General features: G+C 43.4%; 2 protein-coding genes across 15 annotated transcripts in view; both read left to right on the top strand.

Moving 5' to 3' along the window:
* The window catches only part of DLEC1 (DLEC1 cilia and flagella associated protein), a 104,223-nt gene that overhangs the window by 43,579 nt on the left and 34,961 nt on the right, over window positions 1-25,683 (top strand). For all 14 annotated transcript variants that reach the window (XR_007479677.1, XR_007479678.1, XM_049715840.1 and 11 more), the window contains 4 exons: window positions 21,976-22,063; window positions 22,594-22,767; window positions 23,406-23,542; window positions 25,077-25,169. Coding sequence is in view for 12 of the 14 variants with exons in the window: in XM_049715840.1 (XP_049571797.1) it covers window positions 21,976-22,063; window positions 22,594-22,767; window positions 23,406-23,542; window positions 25,077-25,169 (492 nt within the window). In the remaining 2 variants the exon portion in view is untranslated. The remainder of the gene's footprint in view (window positions 1-21,975; window positions 22,064-22,593; window positions 22,768-23,405; window positions 23,543-25,076; window positions 25,170-25,683) is intronic.
* Window positions 1,852-21,969, top strand: LOC101279236 (translation initiation factor eIF-2B subunit delta-like). The gene is given in 2 exon segments (XM_049715935.1): window positions 1,852-18,986; window positions 18,989-21,969. Coding segments are annotated over 2 exon segments (1,572 nt in total). The 5' UTR covers window positions 1,852-18,304; the 3' UTR covers window positions 19,879-21,969.

The following is a 25,683-nucleotide window of genomic DNA, read 5'->3' as shown; positions in this document are numbered from 1 at the left end:
TATGGGATTTGATTATATCAGAAAAGTGCCCCTCCTACCATCTCGTTGTGGCTTCTTTGTCTTTGGGTGCAGAATATCTTTTTTGGTAGGTTTGAGTTTTTTTGTTGATGGTTGTTCAGCAGTTAGTTGTGATTTTGGTGTTTTTGTGAGAGGAGTTGAACTGAAGTCCTTTTACTCTGCCTTCTTGTCTCAGTTTGACTCTCGCTAATTGCTTTATTTGGTGACATTAAACATATTCCTTTATCCTCCATATATTTTATAAACTTGTCAGATGTAGAGGTTTGATTAGATTCATGGTCAAGTTTTTTTTAATTTTTTTGGCAAGAATACTTCTTTGGTTGTGGTGTATATTTCTTGTTGAATCCCATCAGGAGAACGTGATACTCGGTTTTCCTATTATTGGTGATGAATGGCTTCAGGTTTTATGAGCCTAATTCATCCTTTATAAAGTTTTTATCAATGTTTTATTTAATGGTTTTAGTAGCATTAGATGATTGTTGCCTAGATCAATTTTTTTTAAATTAGGGGTTATAAAACGGTGACTTCTAATTCTGTTATTCTTTCTGCATTTATTACCTGTGATTTCCTGTTTTTAAAAAAACTTTCCCTCAAACTTCTGTTTATATCCCCTCTTCCTTAAATTCTCCTTACCTCTATAGATAACTATTTCTATTAGTTTGGGTTCTTCCATTGTTTCTTTTCGGAATCATAAGCAAATATGTAGATATATATTTGAACCCTTTCTCCTTCTTACTGTCCACACCTTGCTTTTTTCATGTAACAGTATATCTAGTGATTACTTCAAGAGCAATATGTAGAGACTTCTCTCATTCCTTTTCCTAGTTTCCCTCTTGCTGCTAGCCTCCTTCCATCCTGGGGAATCAGGTCAAGACCAAGCTTAGCAGTCACCAGTTCTGCTCACCATATGCAAAGACAGCTATTCTTAATGATGACAGTCCCTTCACACACACATGGACTGTACTTTACAGTTTAAAGAGCACTTGCAAATCCATAATTCTTTAGGAACTCTCATCCACCCATAGCAAAAGCAGACTAAGATGTCAGGCTTTTAGGCTAAATGTTAAGGAAAGCATTTTGTTTACTTCTTGAACTCAACAGTTATGTATTCTCTTTTGGACTTGTGTGCTTGGGATTTCTGTGTCTGGTCATCACATTTCAAAGACAGTTGGAAAAGCTGGCAAAGACTCAAGAGAAAGGGAGCTGAAATAATTTCAGTTTGGGCATGGAATGGGGCAAAGGGATGGCTGCCCAGGGACATACAAAAGCCATTTCCTTAGGACCTGCAGGTGTCCACTGTGGAGCCTGTAGATGAGGTGAGCTTAGGCTGCATAGGACCATCTTCCCCTCCTGTCTTTACTCTTCTGTGGCACAATTTTTTTTTTGAAAAGCTTCTTTATTAACACAAATTACTATTCTTTTTTTTCTTTTGTAAATTTTTACTTGTTTATTTTTGGCTGTGTTGGGTCTTTGTTGCCATGCGCGGGCTTTCTCTAGTTGCGGTGAGCCAGGGCTACTCTTCCTTGTGGTGTGCAGGCTTCTCATTGCGGTGGCTTCTCTTGGTGCAGAGCACGGGCTCTAGGAATGTGGGCTTCAGTAATTGTGGCACGTGGGCTCAGTAGTTGTGGTTCATGGGCTGTAGAGCACAGGCTCAGTAGCTGTGGCACATGGGCTTAGTTGCTCCATGGCATGTGGGATCTTCCGGGACCAGGGCTCAAACCCTTGTCCCCTGCATTGGCAGGCAGATTCTTAACCACTGTGCCACCAGGGAAGTCCCCGTGGCACAATTTTATTTATCTTCCCCACTAGATTGAAACCCACATGGGCAGGGGTTATTTCTAGGTTTATGTTATCATTTTATTATTAGTGCTGGCATATAGTAGGTCCACTGACTGAATTACTTGAATACTTGAATATGGGTCTACCTCTTAGCCTTGCCTGCCCCTGATGCAAGGTAAATCAAGAACAAATGAAAGGGGCCTCATTTTACTAAAAAAAAAAAAAAAAAAAGAGTGTGTGTGTATGTGTGTGTGTGTGTACTTCTCAAAGGGTTTGTTTGTGGGTCACCCACCTGGCAGATATGGGATTTGATTTTATCATGATTGCATCCCTCCTGCCGTCTTGTTGTGGCTTCTTTGTCTTTAGATGTAGGATATCTTTTTTGGTAGGTTCCAGCATTTTTTTGTCAATGATTGTTCAGCAGTTACTTGTGATTTGGGTATTTTCATAAGAAGGGCTAAACTCACGTCCTTCTACTCTGCCGTCTTGTCTGAGATCTTCCCAAGGGGTTTCGATAAGGTGGTGAATGACAGCTTACAGATGGTTTCGTAAGGTCGCTAAATATGCAAAATGGTTAAATATAGAGGGAAACCTGCTGTATAAAAAATAAATTAAATTTAATTTTAAAAACTATATAGGGAAGTATATGTAAAATAATGTTAAAATTAATCAAAGCACAGCATAATGATTATGAGTAAGATCTGAGTACATATGGCTGGAAGAAGCCACTTACACTGCACAGAGAATCATACATAATTAGCACATTTCAGGGAAGGAGTTACAGTATCATTTTTTTTTTAACATCTTTATTGGGAACAGTATCATTTTTTTCATAAACTTGTGTTGACACTGATGAAAACTTCTATTTATTTTTTAATTTGGGGGATTTTTGTTTTTATTGAAGTATAGTTTATTTACAACGTTGTGTTAATTTCTGATGTATAGCAAAGTGATTCAGTTATACATATATATATACATTCTTTTTTTAAATATTCTTTTCCATTAAGGTTTATCATAGGATACTGAATATAGTTCTGTGTGCTGTACAGTAGGACCTTGTTGTTTATCCATTCCATATATAATAGCTTACATCTGCTAACCCCAATCTCTGACTCCATCCGTCCCCCTCCCCCCTCCCCCCGGCAACCACAAGTTTGTTCTCTATGTCCATAACTCTGTTTCTGTTTCATAGATAGGTTCATTTGTGTCATAATTTGGATTCCATATGTACGTGATGTCATATGGTATTTGCCTTTCTCTTTGTGGCTTACTTCACTTAGTATGATAATCTCACGTTGCTGCAAATGGCATTATTTTGCTCTTTTTTTATGGCTGAGTAATAATCCATTGTATATACACACCACATCTTCTTTATCCATTCCTCTGTCGATGGACATTTAGTTTATTTCCATGTCTTGGCTATTGTGAATAGTGCTGCTGTGAACACAGGGGTGCACGAATCTTTTTGGATTAGAGTTTTGTTTGGATATATGCCCAGGAGTGGGATTGCTGGTAATTCTATTTTTAGTTTTCTCAAGAACATTCCATACTATTTTCAGTAGTGGCTGTACCAACTTACATTCCCTCCAGCAGTGTAGGAGAGTTCCTTCTTCTCCACATCCTCTCCAGCATTCGTTATTTGTAGAGTTTTTAATGATGACCATTCTGACCGGTGTGAGGTGGTACCTCACTGTAGTTTTGATTTGCATTTCTCTAATAATTAGCGATGTTGAGCATCTTTTCATGTACCTCTTGCCCATTTGTATTTCTTACTTGGAGAAATGTCTATTTAGGTCTTCTGCCCATTTTTTGATTGGGTTCTTTTTTATTGTTAAGTTGTATGAGCTGTTTGTATATTTTGGAAGTTAATCTTGTATCCTGCTACCTTGCTGAATTTGTTTATCAGTTCTAGTAGTTTTTGTGTGGAGTCGTTAGGGTTTTCTATATATAGAATCATGTCATCTGCATATAATGACAGTTTTACCTCTTCCCTGTCAGTTTGGATACCTTTTATTTGTTTTTCTTGTCTGATTGCTGTGGCAAGGACTTCCAATACTATGTTGAATAGAAATGATGAGAGTGGGCATCCTTGTCTAGTTCCAGATTTTAGCGGGAAGTCTTTCAGCTTTTCACCATCGAGTATTATACTGGCTGTAGGTTTGTCATAAATAGCTTTTATTGTGTTGAGATATGTTCCCTCTCTACCCACTTTGTTAAGAGTTTTTATCATGAATGGATGTAGTATTTTGTCAAATGCTTTTTCTGCATCTATTGAGATGATAATGTGGTTTTTGTCTTTTGTTTCTGTGGGCATCACATTGATTGATTTGCATATGTTGAACCATTCTTGTGAGCTTGTGATGAATCCCACTTGATCGTGGTGTATGATCTTTTTTATGTGTTGTTGGATTTGGTTTGCTAATATTTGCTAATATTTTTTGAGAATTTTCACATCTATATTCATCAAAGATATTGGCCTGTAATTTTCTTTTTTGGTGGTGTCTTTGGTTTGGGTATCAGGGTGATGGTGGCTTCATAGAATATCTTTGGGAGTGTTCCCTCCTCTTCGGTTTTTTGGAAGAGTTTAAGAAGGACTGATATGAGTTCTTTGTATGTTTGGTAGAATTCTGGTCCTGCACTTTTGTTTGTAGGGAGTTTTTAAATTACAGATTCTATTTCACCTCTAGTGATTAGTCTGTTCAAATAATCTATTTCTTCTTGATTCAGTTTTGGTGGGCTGTATGTTTCTAGAAATTTGTCCATTTCTTCTAGGTTGCTGAATGTGTTGGCATATAATTGTTGATAGTATTCCCTTACAGTTTTTTGTATTTCTGCACTATCAGTTGTTATGTCTCCTTTTTCATTTATTATTTTGTTTATTTGTGTTCTCTCTCTTTTCCTCTTGGTGGGCCTGGCCAGAGGTTTGTCAATCTTGTTTACCCTTTCAAAGAACCAGCTCTTAGTTTTATTGATTTTTTCTATTATTTTTTTAATCTCTATTTTATTTATTTCCTCTCTGCTCTTTATTATTTCCTTCCTTCTGCTGACTTTAGGGGTTTTTTAAAATTCTTTTTCTAATTCTTTTAAGTGGTAGTTTAGGTTATTTGAGATTTTTCTTGTTTTGGAAGGAAGAACTATATTGCTATGCATTTCCCTCTAAGAACCACTTTTGCTGCATCCCACAGATTTTGCATGATTGTGTTTGCATTGTCATTTGTCTCAAGGCATTTTTAAATTTTCTCTTTGGTTTCATCGTTGATCTATTTGTTCTTTAGTAGCATGTTGTTCCATCCCCATGTAATTGTCTTTTTCTCCTTTCTTTTTCTGTGGTTGATTTCTATTTTCCTGCCATTGTGGTCAGAAAAGATGCTTGAGGTAATTTCTATACTCTTAAATTTGTTGAGGTTAGTTTTGTGCCCTAGTATGTGGTAAGTCCTAGAGAATGTTTCATGTGCACTTGAAAACAGTGTGTTCTGGTTTTTTTGAATGTAATGTCCTGAAAGTATCAATTAAGTCTATCTGTTCTATTGTATCATTTGGGATCTCTGTTGCCTTATTGATTTTCTTTCTAGATCTGTCCATTGATGTGAGTAGGGTGTTAGTCTCCTACTATTATTGTATTCCTGTCAGTTTCTCCCTGTTAGTATTTGTTTTATATATTTGGGTGCTCCTGTATTAGGTGCATATATGTCGACGAGTATAAAATCCTCTTCTTGTATTGATCCTTTTGTCATTATATAGAGTCCTTCTTTATCTTTCTTTATGGCTTTTGTTTTATGTTTTTTAAGTTTTTAAAAAAATATTTATTTATTTATTTGGCTGTGTTGGGTCTTAGTTGCAGCACACGGGATCTTCATTGCAGAGTGCGGGATCTTTAGTTGCAATGCGTAGGATCTTTTAGTTGCGGCATGCAGGATCTCTAGTTGCAGCATGTGAACTCTTAGTTGCAGCATGTGGGATCTAGTTCCCTGACCAGAGATAGAACCTGGTCCCCCTGCATTGGGAGCATGGAGTCTTAGCCACTGGACCACCAGGGAAGTCCCTCTCTCCATTCTAGCTGCTGCAAACCAGTTGCTGCATTCTCCTCCAAGGCTCTGAAGCTCCCCTGCTCTCCTGGCTGAGCTCCCTGCTGGTGAGGGGACTTCCCAGCATGCAGGAATCTTTTCTCTTTCACAACTCCCTCCCAGGGTTGCAGGTCCCATTCCGATTCCCTTCTCACTGTCTTTTTCTTTTCTTTTATTTTTTCCTTTTTTCTTTTGTCCTACCTGGTTATGTGGAGATTTTCTTGCCCTTTCAGAGGTCTGAGGTCTTCTGCCAGTGTTCAGTAGATATTGTGTGAGAATTGTTCCACGTGTAGATGTATTTTTGATGTTTTTGTGGGAGGAGGTGAGCTTCACGTCCTTGATGAGCTACTCCACCATCTTGATCCTGGACCTGATGAAACCTTTTAAATTAAAAAAATATGAATGAGAATTAGGTTTTTTCACTGTTGCAAAAAGAAGTTACATATAAGGAAAAGGGGAATGCTAGAATGAACTCTATGGTGCTAGATTGTATTTGGAAGTGTAAATAAGGATTCATGGTTTAAAAATATAGGTGTGTATGTTGGGGGGGGGATAACACATACACACAGTTGGATAAATACAAGAATAAATGTAGATGTATGTGAATGTGTTGGTTAGTACACATGCATATATTTCTTGGCTGTATCTACTAGAGAGAGAGAAATAATGACACCCTAGTAGCATTTAGCACACCTGTTCCATGGATCTTGGTTTCTAAGTACTATTTTCCAAAAAAAGGAACCCAGGGCTCATTGGAAAACTGTTTGATTCCAGGGTTGAGGCAGGGAAAATAGGAAATGCATGTAGAACATCTTGTGGTGCCAGAAAATAAGGAAGTGCTAGAGAGAGAGAGAAAAAGAGAGAGAGTGTGTGTGTGAGTAGGGGAGAGGGCATGTCAGAAGGACACAGCTCCCAATGGCCAAAAGAGAAACAACTCAAGCAACAAAACAAATAATAATGTTATTAGATTATAACCCAAAGAATAAAGTAAATATCCATGAGTCCATACTAATATAAGTAAATATCTGAATAAATAAATGGGAGAAAAGGGACAACTCTTTGTTATGAAAGAATTCTAATTAATAATGTAGAAAGAATGAGAATTTAAAAATCATCATTAGGGACTTCCCTGGTGGCACAGTGGTTAAGAATCCGCCTGCCAATGCAGGGGACACAGGTTTGATCCCTGGTCTGGGAAGATCCCATATGCCATGGAGCAGCTAAGCCTGTGCGCCACAACTACTGAGCCTGTGCTCTAGATCATGTGCGCCACAACTACTGAGCCTGCGTGCCACAACTATGAAGCCTGAACACTCTAGGGCCCGCATGCTGCAACTGCTGAGCCTGCGTGCTGCAACTACTGAAGCCTGCATGCCTAGAGCCTGTGCTTTACAACAAGAGAAGCCACTGCAATGAGAAGCCCGCTCATCACAATGAAGAGGAGCCCCCGCTTGCCATGACTAGAGAAAGCCTGCGCGCAGCAGCAAAGACCCAACACAGCCTAAATAAATAAATTAATTAATAAATAAGAAAAAACCCACACTAAAAAAAAAATTTAACCATTAACTATCACACTAATAAAATCTGCAGGCAAAACATACTAATAGATGCTAAAATTATTGGGTAGAAGTGTGAGCAGAAACATAATTCCATAGTCTCTCCCCAAATATTTAGCAATTACAAAGGAAAAATAGTAACTGTACAGTAGAGAATCCTGGAAGACACCAATTTAACCAAGTGGTTAAGGTTACCATCACCACTAATAGGACACATCAATAACATATAACCCCGATATGATATACCGGGAAGGGCACATCACTTTTGTGGTATTCCTACAAATAATGCACAACCTCAATCCATTCATGAGTAATCATCAGAGAACTCAAACTGAAGGACACACTGTAGAGAGACATTCTACAGAATAACTGACCCGTACTCTTTAAAAGGCTCAAGGTCATGGAAGGTCACAGACAACAAGGGAAGATTGAGAAACTGTCACAAGTTGGAGGAGACTAAGAAGATATGACAGCCTAATGCAATTGCAGATCCTGGATTGGATCCAGGAATAGAGAAAGGATGTTAGTGGACAAACTGGAGAAGTCCACATAAATTCTGTTCTTTCGTTAATATATGGTACCAAGCTCAATTTCTTAGTTTTGGTCATTGTTCTGTTGTTATCTAAGATGTTAACATAAGGGGAAGCTAGATGAAGAGTTTATGGGAACTCTCTGGATTATTTTTGCAACTCTTGTAAATCTAATATCTCAAAATAAAGCACTAAAAATATGTATTCTGTGGAGACTTCCAGTTATGGCAATGTTGTATGTAAATAACCTGAGGAATCTACAAAAAAAAATGAAAATTCTGGAACTGAAATGAAGTACTCAATAGAAGGCTTAACAGCAAATTAGACACAGATGAAGGGAAGACTTGCAGATATGTCAGTAGAAATGATCCAGGCTGAAGTATAAAGAGAAAAAAGATGAAGGAATATAGAAAACTACATTAAAAAATATGGGGCATAGTAAACAGGTCTGTTATGTAATTGAAGCCCCAGAAAAAGAGGAGACAATGTCACAGAAGCAGTATTTGAAGAAAAAATAGTTGAGAATGATCCAAAAGTAATGAAGAGTTCAAGCCATAGAGTAAAGCACTAACAATCCTAAGAAGGATAAAATAAAGAAACTCTACCTTATGCATATACTTATATACATATACTTACACATTATAGTAAAATTCTGCTCTAAAGACAGGGTTTGGGGAGGAACTTAAAGCATCTAGAGAAAAAAGACCCACTGCCTTCTAACAGTAATGACAGACGCTAGAAAATATTGGAATGGAAGCTTCAAAGTGATGAAAGAAAATAACTTTCAATCTAGAATTCTAAACCTAGTGAAAATTTTCTTTAAAAGTGAAAATAAGGAATTCCCTGGGAGTCCAGTAGTTAGGACTCAGTGCTTTCACTGCCAAGGGCCTGGGTTCAGTCCCTGGTTGGGGAACTAAGATATCGCAAGCCACACAGTGTGGTGAAAAAAAAAAAGAAGATAAAATGAAGACATTCTCAGACAAACAAAAACTAGTAATTCATTACCAGATAATAATAATTCATCACCAGAAGACCTGAACCAAAGGAATTCTTCAGTCAGAAGAAAAGTCTACCATATGGGAGTAGAGAAATATAAGAATGAAGAGCAACAGTAAGGGTAAACTTGTTAAGACATGTAAATTAATATTAAATGTAACATAACCATAATAATAATGTAGTTATTATTAATAATTATATGTTATTTAAATATATGTAGAATTAAAAACATAACTATACCCCAAAAGTGGGAGGGGTAAGTGGATTTAAAGTGTTCCAAGATCCTTGGATTCTCTTGGAAGTGTATAAGTGCTAATTAATATGGAAACTTTAATAATTTAAGGTTGCTTGTTGTAATCTCTACGCTAATCATTATTCAAATAGTAAAATGATTTAAAAATAACAAGGTAATGGGGGAAATGGAATTTTTAAAAAATATTTGATTAATAGAAGATAAGAAATGAAAAAGGAACATGGGGGATAGTACAAATAGAAAATAAAAACATGGTAGATTTATACTCAAAAAAATTTTTAACATCTTTATTGGAGTATAATTGCTTTACAATGTTGTATTAGTTTCTGCTGTATAACAAAGTGAATTAGCTATATTATACTCAAATTTGTTGATAATTACATGAAGTAATTAAATGGACCAAGTACTTCAATTAAAAATAAGGATCAGGAGGGACTTCCCTGGTGACGCAGTGGCTAAGACTCCTCCTGCCAATGCAGGCAACACGGGTTTGAGCCCTGGTCCAGGAAGATCCCACATGCCACAGAGCAACTAAGCCCATGCGCCACAACTACTGAGCCTGTGCACTAGAGCCCATGAGCCACAACTACTGAGCCCACGTGCTACAACTACTGAAGCCCGTGCACCTAGAGCCCTAGAGCCCACGCTCCACAACAAGAGAAGCCACCACAATGAGAAGCCTGCGCACCACAATGAAGAGTAGCCCCTGCTCGTTGCAACTAGAGAGGGCCTGCGCGCAGCAATGAAGACCCAACGCAGCCAAAAATAAATACATACATACATACATACATAAATATTTTTTTTTTAAAAAAAGAAGGATCAGGGAATTCCTGTTGGTCCAGTGGTTAGGACTCCATGCTTTTACTGCCAAGGGCACGGGTTCAATTCCTGATTGGGGAAGTAAGATCCTGCAAGCCACACAGTGTGGCCGAAAAAAAAAAGAGAGAAGGATCGTCAGACTGGGTAGAAGAACAAAAACCAACTAAATGCTGCTAACGTGAGATAACCTTTAAAATTAAGGATATAGGGCTTCCCTGGTGGCACAGTGGTTAAGAATGTGCCTGCCAATGCAAGGGACGCAGGTTCGAACCCTGGCCAGGGAAGATCCCACATGCTGCGGAGCGCCACAACTACTGAGCCTGAGCTCTAGAGCCCACAAGCCACAACTACTGAGCCCACGTGCCACAACTACTGAAGCCTGCACGCCTAGAGCCTGTGCTCCGCAACAAGACAAGCCACGACAATGAGAAGCCTGTGCACCGCAACGAAGAGTAGCCTGCACTCACCACAACTAGAGAAAGTCCGTGCACAGCAACAAAGACCCAACACCGCCAAAAATAAATAAATGAATAAATTTATTAAAAATTTTTCCAAAAAATAAGCATATAAATCCCCACTGTAATGTCTGTTACACACAAACTGTTGTGGGTTCCTGCCAGCCTTAAAAAAAATGATCTGAATTTCTTTCTCCTAAAAAAAAAAAAAAAGGATACTAAAAGATTGAAATATAAGGATGGAAAAAGATATAATCAGACAAACCTTAACCAAAAGAAAACTGGTGGGACTTGCCTGGCAGTCCAGTGATTAAGACTTCGCCTTCCAATGTAGGGGCTGCGGGTTTGATCGCTGGTCAGGGAGCTTAGATCCCACGTGCCTCATGGCCAAAAAACCAAAACATAAAACAGAAACAATATTGTAATAAGTTCAATAAAGACTTTAAAAGTGATTCACATCAAAAAGAAAATCTTAAAAAAAAAGGTAAAAAACTGGTGTGGCTATGCTAATATCAGAGAAAGTAGACATTAAGTCAAGAAGCATTAGTAGAAATAAAGAAGAGGGACATTTTATACTGATCAAAGTTTTTTAAAAAATCCATCCAAAAGGTACAACTATTTAAAATCTAGGGACTTCCCTGGTGGCACAGTGGTTAAGGATCCGCCTGCCAGTACAGGGGACACGGGTTCGAGCTCTGGTCTGGGAAGATCCCACATGCTGCGGAGCAACTAAACCCATGAGCCACAACTACTAAGCCTGCACTCTAGAGCCTGCAAGCCACAACTAATGAGCCTGTGTGCCACAACTACTGAAGCCTGCGTGCTTAGAGCCTGTGCTCCGAAACAAGAGAAGCCACTGCAATGAGAAGTCTGCACACCACAACAGAGAGTAGCTCCCGCTCACCGCAACTAGAGAAAGCCCGTGTGCAGCAACAAAGACCCAATGCAGCCAAAAATAAATTAATTAATTAATAAAAAAAGAAAATAAAGTCTATATACACTAATGACCTAGCCTCAAAATATATAAGCAGGACTTCCCTGGTGGCGCAGTGGTTAAGAATCTGCCTGACAATGCAGGGGACACGGTTGAGCCCTGGTCCAGGAAGATCCCACAAGCCGCAGAGTAACTAAGCCCATGAGCCACAACTACTGAGGCTGCACTGTAGAGCCCATGGGCCACAACTACTGAGCCCTCGTGCCACAACTATTGAAGCCCGCACACCTAGAGCCCATGCTCTGCAACAAGAGAAGCCACCTCAATGAGAAGCACGCACACCACAACGAAGAGTAGCCCCTACTCACCGCAACTAGAGAAAGCCCATGTGCAGCAATGAAGGCCCAACACAGCCAAAATTAAATAAATAAATAAATTTATATTTAAAAAATTATATATATATATAGGCAAAATTTTACAAGTCTAGAAGAAAAACAAACAATAATAAACATGAGATTTTCACATTCTTTTCTCAAAAACTTAAAGAGCAGGTAGACAAAAATATCAGTAAGCACACAGAAGAATTGAACAATATAATTAACAAACTATATCTTATTGAGTTATATACAACACTGTACTCAGCAATTGCAATGTACAATTTCTTTAAAAGTACACTTGGAACATTTACCAAAATTGTCTATGTGCTGGATCATAAAGGAATTAACAAATTTCAAAGGACTGAAAGCATATAGAGCTTGAACTAAGTAGACTGAATAACAAATATATAACTAGAAACTCCCCCACATATTTGGAGATTAAGCAATTCATTACTAGATACATGAGTCAAAGAAGTCATAACAGAAATTAGAAAATAGAAAATAATGAATGATCATCTTTAAATGATACATCACAGCTTATGGGATGCAACTAAAGACATGCTTAGAGGAAAATGTATAGACTTATGTTCACATATTAGAAAAGAAATAGGGCTTCCCTGGTGGCACAGTGGTTAAGAATCCGCCTGCCAATGCAGGGGACACGGCTTCGAGCCCTGGTCCGGGAAGATCCCACATGCCGCGGAGCAGCTAAGCCTGTGTGCCACAACTACTGAGCCCGCGTGCCTAGAGTCTGTGCTCTGCAACAAGAGAAGCCACCACAATGAGAAGCCCACACACCACAACGAAGAGTAGCCCCCACTCGTCGCAACTAGAGAAAGCCCACGCTCAGCGACAAAGACCCAACGCAGCCAAAAGTAAATAAATAAATTTAATTAATTAAAAAAAAATAGTCTGAAAATCAGTTACCTAGGTATACATCTCAAAAATTAGAAACGAATAGCAAATTAAGCCCAAAGAAGCTGGAAGGAAGCAAATAATAAAACAAGAACACATTTTAATTAAATAGAAAACAAATATAGTGTAGGATCAGCAAAGCCAAAAGTTAATTCTTTGCAAAGATTAGTAAAATTGCTTCGTCCCTGGCAAAACTGATCAAACTGAGAGAAGGTAAAAATTGCCAGTGTCAGGGGAAATAAAGACATCATTATGGATCCTACAGACATTAGAAAGATAACAAGAGGTTTATGAACAACTTTATGCTTAGAAATTTGAAAATGTAGATGAAATAGTCATAATTTTAAAAATTTTGTGAAAGCAATGATAACAGCAAAAGGATAAACATGAAGGTATAAAAGAGGACATCAAAATTATAAAATTTGGGGAGGAGAGTAAGAAAATGTAGAACCGACCCCACCATATCTCCGAGGTGTGCCTGTACCCCACATTGTACTAGCTCATGAGGGCTGATCATGCACATCTCTTTCCAGCTCTGTGCTCAGGGATGTCACATTGGTATCTTGAAATTGACCTTATTGAGGGTTTTTACACCACAGAAATCAGCCAATATTACCAAGTCAGGACTCTCCCCACCCCAAGAACTGGTCGTTAAACATTTGCCAGCACACTACAGAATATATTATACTCATGAATTGGAAGACTCATTGAGAGGGGAATTAGTGATCTGCATACTCATTTAACGAATAATAGCCAATACACTGTTGTCAGTGAGCAAAGGCAAAAAGAATTTATAACTGAGAGGGGAGAGGAAAAACTTTAGTCTGGGAACAGTGAATCTTGTCTGCATATTTTGGGGGTAAGAAAGAGGCCAGTTTGGGAGTCTATTCTTAAGCAGTCTGAATAATGATATCAAAACAGTTTCAGGGGCTTCCCTGGTAGCACAGTGGTTGAGAGTCCGCTTGCCGATGCAGGGGACGCGGGTCCGTGCCCGGGTCCGGGAAGATCCCACATGCCGCGGAGCGGCTGGGCCCATGAGCCATGGCCGCTGAGCCTGCGCGTCCCGAGCCTGTGCTCCGCAACGGGAGAGGCCACAACAGTGAGAGGCCCGCATACTGGGGAAAAAAAAAAAAAAAAGTTTCAGGATTTTTAAAATGAATTTTCCAGAAAACCTTGCAAAATTAATTGTGGAGTATATGTGACAGACTGTGTCTTCCAGTGTCCTTTATTAGTGTTCTTTATCTTAGTTAGGCCAGGTCTGCACCATTTCCCTCAAAAATTTCTCAACTCCCCCCATTTTGGTCAAAAGTCCCTGGTGTAGAGGATCTAAACCTAAGGGCTTTAGTCTGTGATGCAGAATCATTATTGGATGTCAGTTTGATCTTGGGGGTATAACAACATTTAAACACCTGAGTGTCAAACACAATGTGAATATTATAACAGACATTTGGAACATATTTTGTGTCCAATTTTTGGATAAGTGTAGGTCCAGTCAAGAGAATATATATTAAAGACAAGATTGGTCAATTTTAGTTAAGTAATTGGTTTTTTCAGCCCCTATGATTAATTGATCATTTCATCTTTTTCAAAATATGTATCCAGGTACTGTAAACTATTGGCTATTGTATAGTGTTCATTTTTTTGGTGAGAGCACATCTATTTAGAATCATTCTACTTAATGAAGTTTTGTTAATCTAGCCTAAAATGAGTTATTTAAAGTCAGTATTCATTCTGCTTCTGAAATTATCTCAGATTTGTCCAGTGGGAGCCTTACACGTTGTCTCCCGTGTTCTTTTGATATGACCTAGCAGTTTCTTGAGCGCTTCCTTACATTCTGCCATCACAAGATGTTCCAGGCTAATCTTGTACTCTCTTTGTCCCAGTTCTGGAATCAGTTTCTAAGAAGCCCTGGTTCCTTTTAGCGGAGAATGGTATTTAGAAACCAAGATCTAAGCACTAGATCTGCTACTAGCTACTGGGATGTCATTGCTTCTAAGTCCTTTAAATGGATAGAGGTGGGGAAAAATAACAGTTTCAGAGGTCCATCTATATATATGTAAATATATATGTACACATAAACATGCATATATCCATATCCATGTGCTTACATATTTAAAAATCATGACTTCATGCTGATTCCTCTAACTACAGTCTAATTCCGCAGTGCCTCCTCCCATTCCACGCCTATAGCTCCCTCCACCCACAGTCATCTGAAGAATCTTGGAATAACATTCTACTTGTGGAAGTCTCTGCATCTAGTTTAGTGAGTCTCAGGGTCAGATCACCGCAGTGACTGCATGTCCAGTTGCAGGATTCTAAATATTTATACTGTGGGAGGCATACAGCCCAGATGTATTAATGTTCTGGGACTTAAGAACAGCATTTGTGGTTAAAAGTACTTGATAGAAGAAAACAAAGAAAGAAAGTACTTAACATGGTCCCTTCCAGCATGGTTTTAAGGGTAACTTTCATTGGAGTCTCTTTTAATATGTTCAGTGTTCCAGTTACTGTAACCATGTAACACATTGCCCCCAAGACTTGGCAGCGTGAAACAGCAGTTTGCTTTCTGATCAGATAGGACACAGCTAGGAGAGTTTATCTCTACTCTGTGATATCTGGGGCCGCAGCCGAGAGACTGGGGCCAAAGTCTCACTCACTCACACGTGTGGTGGTTGGTGCTGGCTTTCAGCTGAGACCTCAGTTCCTCTGCCTGAGGCTTCTCCACCTCAGCTAGTTCCTTTCCTTTCCCTTCCCTTCCTCAGAGCACAGTGGCTGGTTTCCCCAGGGCAAGCCTCCCCCAAAGAGAAACGCAGTCTGCCACTGTCCGTTATATAAATTGAATTGTATCTAGTGATGTCTCTTAGAAATGCACCTTGCATCTGTTGGGCATATGACTGTGTGCCTAAGTTATTTACCCAGCTAAACTATAAAGTTTAAGGATAAAAACATTTTCAAATTTGCCAAGTCTTTAAAAATGTATGTCCCATGCACCCTTTCTCAGGAAACTCTTAGGGAACATGCTCCCCTATATAAGTGAGTAAACCAAGGAAGAGGAAGGCTTGATGTGTGGGAAACGAGAGATCCAGCATAGGAGAGACATGCAGGAAAGGCCCAGGTCAGTAATGGTTAAGGAGCTCTGTAGTTACTGCTGGTACAAAGCTTAACAACTTAAAACAACAATTTTATCGTGCTTGTAGATTCTTTGGATCAGAAATTCTGACAGGGCACAATGGGAATGGCTTGTTCCATGATGTTTGGAACCTAGCTGGAAAAAGTCAGTGACCAGGGGTAACCTGAAAGATGGGGCTGGAACTCTCTGAGGCATTTTCACTCACAGAGTAGTTGATGTTAGTTGTCTGTCGAGGGTGCTAACAGAGCACATGCACATGTATTCTCCATGTGGCCTGGGCTTCCTCACAGAATGGCTACCTCAGGGTAATCAGGCAGCTCAAAGTGAGTGATCAGAGCTTCGAAGTGAGTATTCTAGCAAGTAAGGGGGAGGTTGCATCACTTTTTTTTTTTTTTTGGCTGTGTTGTGTCTTTGTTGCTGCGCTCAGGTTTTCTCTAGTTGCGGCGAGCAGGGGCTACTCTTCGTTGCAGTGCACTGGCTTCTCATTGCAGTGGCCTCTCTTGTTGCGGAGCACGGGCTCTAGGCACCTGGGCTTCAGCAGTTGCGACACAAGGGCTCTAGAGCGGAGGCTTGGTAGTTGTGGCACACGGGCTTAGTTGCTCCACGGCATGTGGGATCTTCCCAGACGAGGGCTCGAACCCATGTCCCCTGCATTGGCAGGCGGATTCTTACTTAACCACCACGCCACCAGGGAAGCCCCTTAAGATTTAATTTTATTTTTATTTCTTTGGCTGCGTTGTGTCTTTGTTGCTGTGCGCGGGCTTTCTCTAGTTGCGGTGAGCAGGGGCTACTCTTTGTTGTGGTGTGCGGGCTTCTCATTGCAGTGCCTTCTCTTGTTGCAGAGCACGGGCTATAGGCATGTAGGCTTCAGTAGTTGTGGCACACGGGCTCAGTAGTTGTGGCACACAGGCTCTAGAACTCAGGCTCAGTAGTTGTGGCGCATGGGCTTAGTTGCTCCGCGGCATGTGAGATCTTGCCAGACCAGGGCTCTAACCCATGTCCCCTGCATTGGCAGGTGGATTCTTATCCACTGTGCCACCAGGGAAGTCCCTGCATCACTTTTTATGACCTAACCTTGGAGGTTCGTTTCCCTTGGAATACATGAGAAAGTCATTACTTCCTCTGCATTGCTGTAGGTTACAAATGAGTCACTAAGTTTAGCCCAGATTCGAGGGGAAGCTACATAGATAGACCTCACCTCTCAATGGAAGGACTGTCAAAGAACTTCTGGATGTGTCTGAAAACTGCTACAGGGGTTGTCCTGTCCTGGGTCATAGCAGTAGGTGTAGCAAGCGACCAGTCCAGATTAAAAGAGGCCAGAGGCTCTAGGAAGGGTTGACTTGTGGGGGTGACACTGATAAGAGTCCCTGATACATCTGGACATCTTGGAAGGAAATTTGTAGGGTAGTGGAAAGAGATTAAATTATTGATAAGCACAAACCAAACAAAATAATTGGTTGATTAACTTTCGGAAAAACAAAAAGTGTATAAGGGAGAATTTCATGCTCAGCTGTGAATAGCATTTACATAGCAACAATAATGTAAACATTACTGATCTAACCATGAGTGTGATGTAACTTACATCGGGAAGATGAGGGAGAAGAAGGGTGTGGCATGCGGTGAGCTGGCTAAGGGTGAGGAAAGAGAGAATATCCATATCACCCATCCATAATTAATGCCTAAAACTGAAAAAAAAAAATTAGCATGCCATCTGGAGCCACGGAAGTAAATTCCAAAATAATCAGCTAAAGGAGGAAAAAGTGTTTGTGGTTGGGTGTGGGAAATGGCAGGGGTAGAGGCAGGGGAAGAGGGCAGGATTTCTATTTTCGAAATTTTGTAGAACTCTTTGCCTCTTTAAACTATGTGGTTATCCAACTTCGATGAAAATAGCTTAAAAAGAAAACTTTTTACTGAAAGAAACGCCATGCCCAGATCATTTTACAGGTGTACACCATCAAACATTCAAGCTAATCCTGACCTTATATAAACTGTCAGAGACTACAAAAAGAAGGAACATACCCTCATTCTTAGGTAATGAGCCTGCTGTGGTCTGAATGTTTGTGTCCCTCCAAAATTCGTATGTTGAAATCCTAACCCTCAAAGATGATGGTATTAGAAGGTGGGGCCTTGGGGAGGTGCTTAGGTCATGAGGGTGAAGCCTTCGTGAATGGGATTAGTGCCTTTCTGAAGAGGCTCTAGAGAGATCCCTTGCCCCTTCTGCCACTTGAGGACACGGTGAGAAGGTGCCAGCTGTGAATGGAAGAGGGCCCTCACCAAAACACAGCCATGCTGGCATCTTGATCTTGGACTGTCCAGCCTCCAGAACTGTGAGAAATACATTCCTGTTGTTTATAAGTCACCCAGTTTTATGTCATTTTGGACTAAGAGCCTAATGTTACCTTGACACCAAAGCCAAATAAGGAGCTCTGACAATGAAAGTCATAAGCCAGTTTTGCTTAAGAACATAAGCCCGGGAGGATGATGGCTGCCGTGGCCGTGGCTGTTTGCGAGGACTCGGCATCTGGGATGAAGGCGGAGCTTGTTCCTCGGCCTGCGGCAGGGGGGAGGGAGATGACCCAAGAAGAAAAGCTGCAGCTTCGGAAGGAAAAGAAACTGCAGAAGAAGAAATGGAAGGAGGAAAAGGGGGAAGAACCAGAAACTGGCTCTGCTGTATCTGCAGCCCAATGTCAAGGCCCGACCAAAGACCTGCCTGGACTGGACAGTCAGTTGGGCAGTGCCAAGGAGAAAGTTCCAGCAGGTGGGAGTAAGGCTGAACTTCGAGCTGAAAGGCAGGCCAAGCAGGAGGCTGAGCGGGCCCTGAAGCAGGCAAGAAAAGGGGACCAAGGAGGGCCACCTCCTCAGGCCTGCCCCAGCACAGCTGGAGAAACCCCCTCAGGAGTGAAGGGTCTACCCGAGCAGAGTCAGGTTGATGACTCCACGCTTCTGAGGAGGCTTGTTAAAAAACCAGAACGACAGCAGGTTCCTACACGAAAGGATTATGGACCCAAAGTCAATCTCTTCTCCCACCTACCCCAGTACAGCAGACAGAACTCTCTGAGCCAGTTTATGAGCATCCCATCCTCTGTGACCCACCCAGCCATGGTGCGACTCGGCCTGCAGTACTCCCAGGGCCTGGTCAGTGGCTCCCATGCCCGGTGCATTGCCTGCTTCGTGCCTTGCAGCAGGTGATTCAGGACTACACCCCACCTCCCAGTGAAGAACTGTCAAGGGACCTAGTGAATAAACTAAAGCCCTACTTCAGCTTCCTGACTCAGTGCCGTCCCCTGTCAGCGAGCATGTACAACGCCATCAAGTTCCTTAACAAGGAGATCACGGGTGTGAGCGGCTCCAAGCGGGAAGAGGAGGCCGAGTCAGAACTTCGAGCAGCCATCGGACCATATGTGCAAGAGAAGATTGTGCTTGCAGCTCAGGCAATCTCACGCTTTGCTTATGAGAAGACCAGTAATGGAGATGTGATCCTGATATATAGATGCTCATCTCTGGTATCACGAATTCTTCAGGAGGCTTGGGCTAAGGGCGGGCGGTTTCGGATGGTAGTGGTGGACAGCCGGCCACAGCTGGAGGGAAAGCACACGCTACGTTCTCTGGTCCGTGCTGGGGTCCCTGCCTCCTACCTGCTGATTCCTGCAGCTTCCTTTGTGCTCCCAGAGGTTTCTAAGGTGCTGTTGGGAGCTCATGCACTCCTGGCCAACAGGTCTGTGATGTCACGGGTAGGGACAGCACAGCTGGCCCTGGTGGCACGGGCCCATAATGTGCCAGTGCTGGTCTGCTGTGAAACATACAAGTTTTGCGAGCGTGTGCAGACTGATGCCTTTGTCTCTAATGAGCTAGATGACCTTGACGATCTGCTGTGTGAGCGAGGAGAACGTGTGGTCCTGGCTGACTGGCAGAACCACTCGTCCCTATGGTTGTCGAATCTGGTCTGTGATATGACCCCCCCAGAACTGGTGGATCTGGTGATCACGGAGCTGGGCATGATCCCTTGCAGTTCTGTACCTGTTGTGCTGCGAGTCAAGAGTAGTGACCAGTGAGTGGAGGGACACAGGGTCAATAAATGACATACTCCCTACACTTAAAAAAAAACAAAAAACATAAGCCCAGTCTCATCCCCCAGCCTTTTGGAGCTGTGAGAGGGCTTGTCTGTCCTGAGATGGGGAGCAGAATGGGATGCTGGCTGTGAGTGCTGGAGGCTAAGGAGTTGTGGTAGGAATAAAGATCTGTACCTTATATGCCAGGGGCTTATTATGTTTCCTATAATTTCATTTTTGTTTTCTTTCCATATTTTGGTAAATTTAAAAGACATTTGAAACAAACAAAAAAAAAGAACATAGGTTCAGAAATATTAAGTAAAAAACCAAGCAAGAAGAAACACGCACGCACGCACGCGCGCACGCACACACACACACACACACATCCACCCCAGGAGCAAATTGAGTATAACCCAGGAATGCAAGGGATGTCTTCACAGTGGCCCTTGAGTTGGCAGTTGGCTGCCCTGAGCCTGTCAATTTTTTCCTCCATGGCTTCCAGTGCTGTTATGGAAAGCCAGCCCACTGTGCAATCCGTGTACTTACTCTTCCCAGACCTTGCAACCGCGCCGTAGCTACCACGTTTCAATGCCCGCCTGCACCTCATTTAAGTCGACCATGGGTGAAAGCCTTAGTAATCTCAGGGGTCATCACACCCTACTTCCCACCAGCTAGAGTTCTGATCGCTGCCAGACTGGGGAGAAAGCCAACTCCAGAATCACATCCTAAGGGTCTGCTGTTTTAGGACCTTTCTGACGCAAAGTGTCATAGCCTGGGTTCCCCATAATGCGGAGTCTGAGGTGGTGAGATTTTGTGCTGTCATTTACAATTCCAGGGAGGAGTGAGGAAAGGGGATGGAAGGAGGCAGAACCAATACAAGAATTACTGAGCTGACTTCCAGAAAGTGCAGTTGATTATTTTATCTTGTGAGACATCCCTTCATAAACTGCTGGATCCCGCCCCTTATTGCTTGGGGGTTTGCCTTGTGTGGCTGGGAGCAAGACTCTCTGGAGGCCTGCCTCAGTGGACATGAGGGGCAGCCACTGCCATGAACACCTCGATCCGTAATGACAGCAATGGCTGCAGCTAGCCCCGAGTCTGGAGAATAGCAGCAGATTGAGGGTATGGTGCCAGGGCTGTCCCGTGCACGTGTGCAGACCTGAAGAGGCAAAACTGAGTTAGTATCCTTGCCATATGGAAAATAATTTAATCCCTACCTCCCTCCATAGCTGAAACAAAATACTTTCCAGAAAAGATCTCAAGCAAAAATTTAAGAAGAAAATATAGGAGATATAGAAAGATTTCTTGAAACTGAAGTATAAACCTTGAACAAAATGTTGATAAATTTTATATGAAAATTTTAGAAACTGTACGCCAAAAGGTAATACAAGTTATAAACTTATACAAGTTATATATTGGGTTGGCCAAAAAGTTCATTCGGGGTTTTCCGTTACGTCTTACAGAAAACTGAACCCAATACTTATACTTTATAAGGTATAACACACACCTTATAAAGAATTAGTACCCAGAATATATAAAGAATTCCTACAAATCAATACGAAAAAGACAAAGTACCCAATGGCAAGTTGGCACTACGAACAGACACATCACACAAGAGGAAGCCCAAATAGCAAATAAACATACGAAAAGATGCTCATCATCATTAATAACAGAGAAATAAAAATTAAAACTATAATATGGGTCTCTCCACACTTGGATCTGGTTCACAGGTGGATTGAGGCAATATGTTGTACTGGCCAAAAATGGATTTAAATGTTGATTTAGGCATACATACCTATGAAGACATGCTTCAAATTTATGGAGCTGTTTTCTGGTGGGAGGCTGGGGCAGGGCTTCATCTGTATTTTTAATGTTTTACTTCTTAAGCTGGGTGATGGAAACACGGCTTGTCATGTTATAATTTATACGTTTTTCCCAGTGTAATAGTTCACGAAACAGAAGGCAAAGGTGTGTGCATGTATGGAGTTCCTCTTCCGTGCCAGGTTCATTACATTTATCCCCCCACCCCCTTCCCATATTATTCAGTGAACCCCAGACTTCATAGCCTTTGTCCACACACGTCGCTTTGCCTTTGAACAGATGGTGATCTCGCTGCAGAACACCACGTCCACCAGCCACCACCTGCGAGTCCTCCCGCCGTCCACACCCTACTTCGCTCTGGGATTGGGTGAGCTCAGGGTGGCAGTGGCCTGGGCGGCCTCGATATTGTGTACTGGCCTTGCCCCGGGTTACACGCCCACCAGGCCCTAGGGTGACTCCACAGCTGCACCCCTCGTGCTCCACAGAGGCCTCCTACCCACCCTCCACCGAAGGCCCCCAGTCTCGACAGCTCCTCCTCGGATCTCGTCCCTCCAGGCTCGGTTCTGCCCTCTCCTCGCCCTGCGCACTGTCACTGCCCTCAGCCAGGACCCCTGGTTCCTCACTTAGGCCATCACAGTGGCTTCCCAGCCAGGCTTCCTGCCTCCGTGACGCAGCGTTCTCCTGAAGAACAGCTCTGATCTTGTGTCCCACCCCCGGCAACCCCTGCAGAAACCTCAAATACCTCTCTGCTGCCCACAAAATAAATGCTAAGCCATAGGAACAGGCATGGCCCCGCCTGACCGTTCCAGGTGGACCCTATCACTCCCCCCACTGCCCCAGGCCCTGGTCTTCTTACCTGGTCTCCAGAATCTCATTTGTCGCTTTTGTCACCCACAGGGATGTTCCCAGGAAAAGGTGGAATGGTGGCTCCTGGAATGACCTGCCAGTACACTGTCCAGTTTTTTCCCGACTGCCTTGGGGGTTTTGATGACTTTATTTTAGTGGAGACCCAGTCAGCACACACGCTGCTGATCCCCCTGCAGGCCCGGAGGCCGCCCCCAGTGCTGACGCGTGAGTGTGCTCTGCTCCCCCGGGATTCAGGGAGGGCTGGTGCCCCTATAAGGACCGCCTGCCCACAGGGCCCCTTCATGGCAGCACACAGCCTGTCCCCTGGGACAGGGGCTTCTGGGTCCTGAGAAGGGACCTGCCAGAAGTTTGCGCACAGTCCTCCCGTGTCAGGCCCCGACCATCCTGCTTCCCGTGGAGGCTGACTCTGAGTGACACACATCGGGAGAGGAGGCCAGCATCCCAGCTGACCCCAGCCTAGGCGTCGCTGGCTCAGGGACACCCTGAGTGGGCCTGTGCCGTGGCGAGGCAAGAAGGAGTGCCTGGAGCCCTCCATGGGTGTCACCTGTGTGGCCGTGGGGTGGCTGGCTTTGCCTGGACGCCCTCATTTACGAGTCCCTTCAGCTGGGCACAGGCTGCAAGCTGGGACTCTGACCACAACCCCCAGGGCCATGCCGGGTGGCACTGGCTGAAGCCCGAGCGCATGGAGTCCTGAGGCGCCGCTGCCATGTGGGAGCAGGGGTGGGCCCGTCCCCATCCATCCCCCTCGCCCCTCCACAGCTGCTCTTAGCTCGGGCTGGGCCTCTGGAGAACAACAACAGGACTGTGCTGTTTCTCTTGCCCATCTTTTCTTGTGGCTGCAGTGTCGCCGGTGTTGAACTGTGGTTACTGCCTCATTGGGGGCATGAAGATGACCAGATTCATCTGCAAAAACGTGGGCTTCAGCGTGGGCAAGTTCTGCATTATGCCTAAGAAGAGCTGGCCGCCGCCAAGCTTCAGAGTGAGTGCTCACAGATTGCTACCTGGCAAAAGAGCAAATCCATCAAAGGAAATAACCCCTGTGAGGGACTTGCTCGAGTGCACCTGTGACTGGAAACACACACACACACACACACACACACACACACACACACACACACACACACACACACACACACACACACACACACACACACACACACACACACACACACACACACACACACACACACACACACACACAAAACAGAATTTTATAACCTCTCTCTCCAGCTGCCACGGTCCAGTGAGAATCAACATGTACAGAGACCAGCGCTGTAGTTCTTGTTACTCCCCTAATACCTGTGTGACCCTGGGCAGGTCCTGTCACCTCTCTTATCCTCCAAGGCCTGGCTCAAATGTCCCTGCATTCATTCATTCATTCATTCATTATAGTAGCAAATGTTTGAGTATAGCAGAGGTCACAGATTGGCAGCTCTTTGGCTGAATTTTGTGGGTATATTTATTTGGCACAGGGCTTAAAAACATTTTTTGAGCCACCGTTTACAAATAGAGAGATTTCGGACTTCCCTGGTGGCCCAGTGGCTAAGACTTCACGCTCCTAGTGCAGGGGGGCCGGGTTCAATCCCTGGTCAGGGAACGAGATCCCACGTGCTGCAGCTAAGACCCAGCGCAGCCAACCAACCAACCAACCAAATAAATAAATAAATATTTTTTTATAAATAGAGAGACTTCGTATAAAAATGTGCACTTCCAGTCTCTCTGAAACATTGGGTATGTGCAGCCCTGGGCCAGGATCCACTGTGGCCTGTCCGCTGGAGTTGAGAAGCAGGGGGTGTGCACATCCCCTCCTGTTTGCCCAGCTCTGCCCTCCCCGCCCCAGGGCAGCCAAGTGCTGACACCACTGATGGTCATGCTCACTCACAGTGTTATCTGACTCAGCGTAGAGATACTTTGCTGTACCTGTGTCTCCCGAAACAAGCGACAGATCCAGAGGACCACATGTTCCCAGACACACATTTCACTCATTTCTGTTACCTGCCGGGGTCCTGGAGGCGTGGGTTTGTGTCCCTGGCATCTAAGTGGCTTCCTGTGTGGGCGCCTGGGCTGCAGCTCTGCTGACAAGATGGCAGCGTCCCTTGACTCAGGTGCCCATGGCCAGGGGTGGGTTGAGGATGGAGGCCGACACAGAAGCCGGCACCAACCACACAGGCTGCTGTAGTAGGGAAAGGACTGTGCTTTGGGAGCCCACCTCCTGCTTTGCGTCTGAAACACTTGTCAGTGGCCTCGTACCTCCTGCCCGCAGGCAGCTCTTCGTGGACGCTCTGTCTTGTACTCATCTTTAACCACCAGAACCCCATCCAGTGCCTGGTGCAGGTTGAGTGAGTGCTGGCTGAATGCATGAGCCTCGGTTTCTTCATGAACAGGAGACTGGATGATCCATTAAGACCCTTCAAGCCACAAAATGGATGTTTGGAGGAGGGAAGTGTGTCATCTGAGCACGAGATCTTACAGTTTCTTCCACACTGTTGGGTCATCATCTGCTTTTCTTTAAGGCTGTTGCAACCATCGGCTTTGTCGAGCAGCCTCCCTTTGGGATCCTGCCATCAGTGTTCGAGCTGGCTCCGGGGCAGGCCATATTCGTGCAGGTAGGTGATGAGACACTAGCTTGTATTTCTTTATGATTGGTTCGCTGTTTCCTCAACTGCTCGCTTGATTTCATTTGCCTCTCTGGTTTTTTGTTCCTTGGGGCTTTTGGGGGTTTTTTTTGGCTGCCCCACACAGCTTGTGGGATCTTTAGTTCCCGGACTAGGGGTTGAACCCGGGCCACCGCAGTGAAAGCACTGAGTCCTAACCACTGGACCGCCAGGGAATTCCCGCCTCTGTGTTTTCATGACCCAGATAGCCACTCCCAGGTCCCAGCCTTGGTAGCTTCTGTGTAGGAGCATGCTTTTGTATTCTGTGGGGTGATGTCATTTGACTCTCCTATGACCTCCCTCACAGAGCAAGTGCAGAAAGCCCTAGCAATGCCACCACGATCCCTGAGAGTTGCTTGTCCACCCGTGAGCCTGCGGGTCACCTCTGCTAACATCTGAGCTGCCTCCAGGATCTCCCCTCGGTCCTTCAGTCCGTCTTGGACCATCCCACCCCCTAAATCTGGTA

Source organism: Orcinus orca, chromosome 10 (assembly GCF_937001465.1).
Source record: "Orcinus orca chromosome 10, mOrcOrc1.1, whole genome shotgun sequence".
Taxonomy (NCBI): Eukaryota; Metazoa; Chordata; class Mammalia; order Artiodactyla; family Delphinidae; genus Orcinus; species Orcinus orca.
The sequence above is the reverse complement of the archived record's forward strand: the minus strand, read 5'-3'. Positions and strand labels throughout refer to the sequence as shown.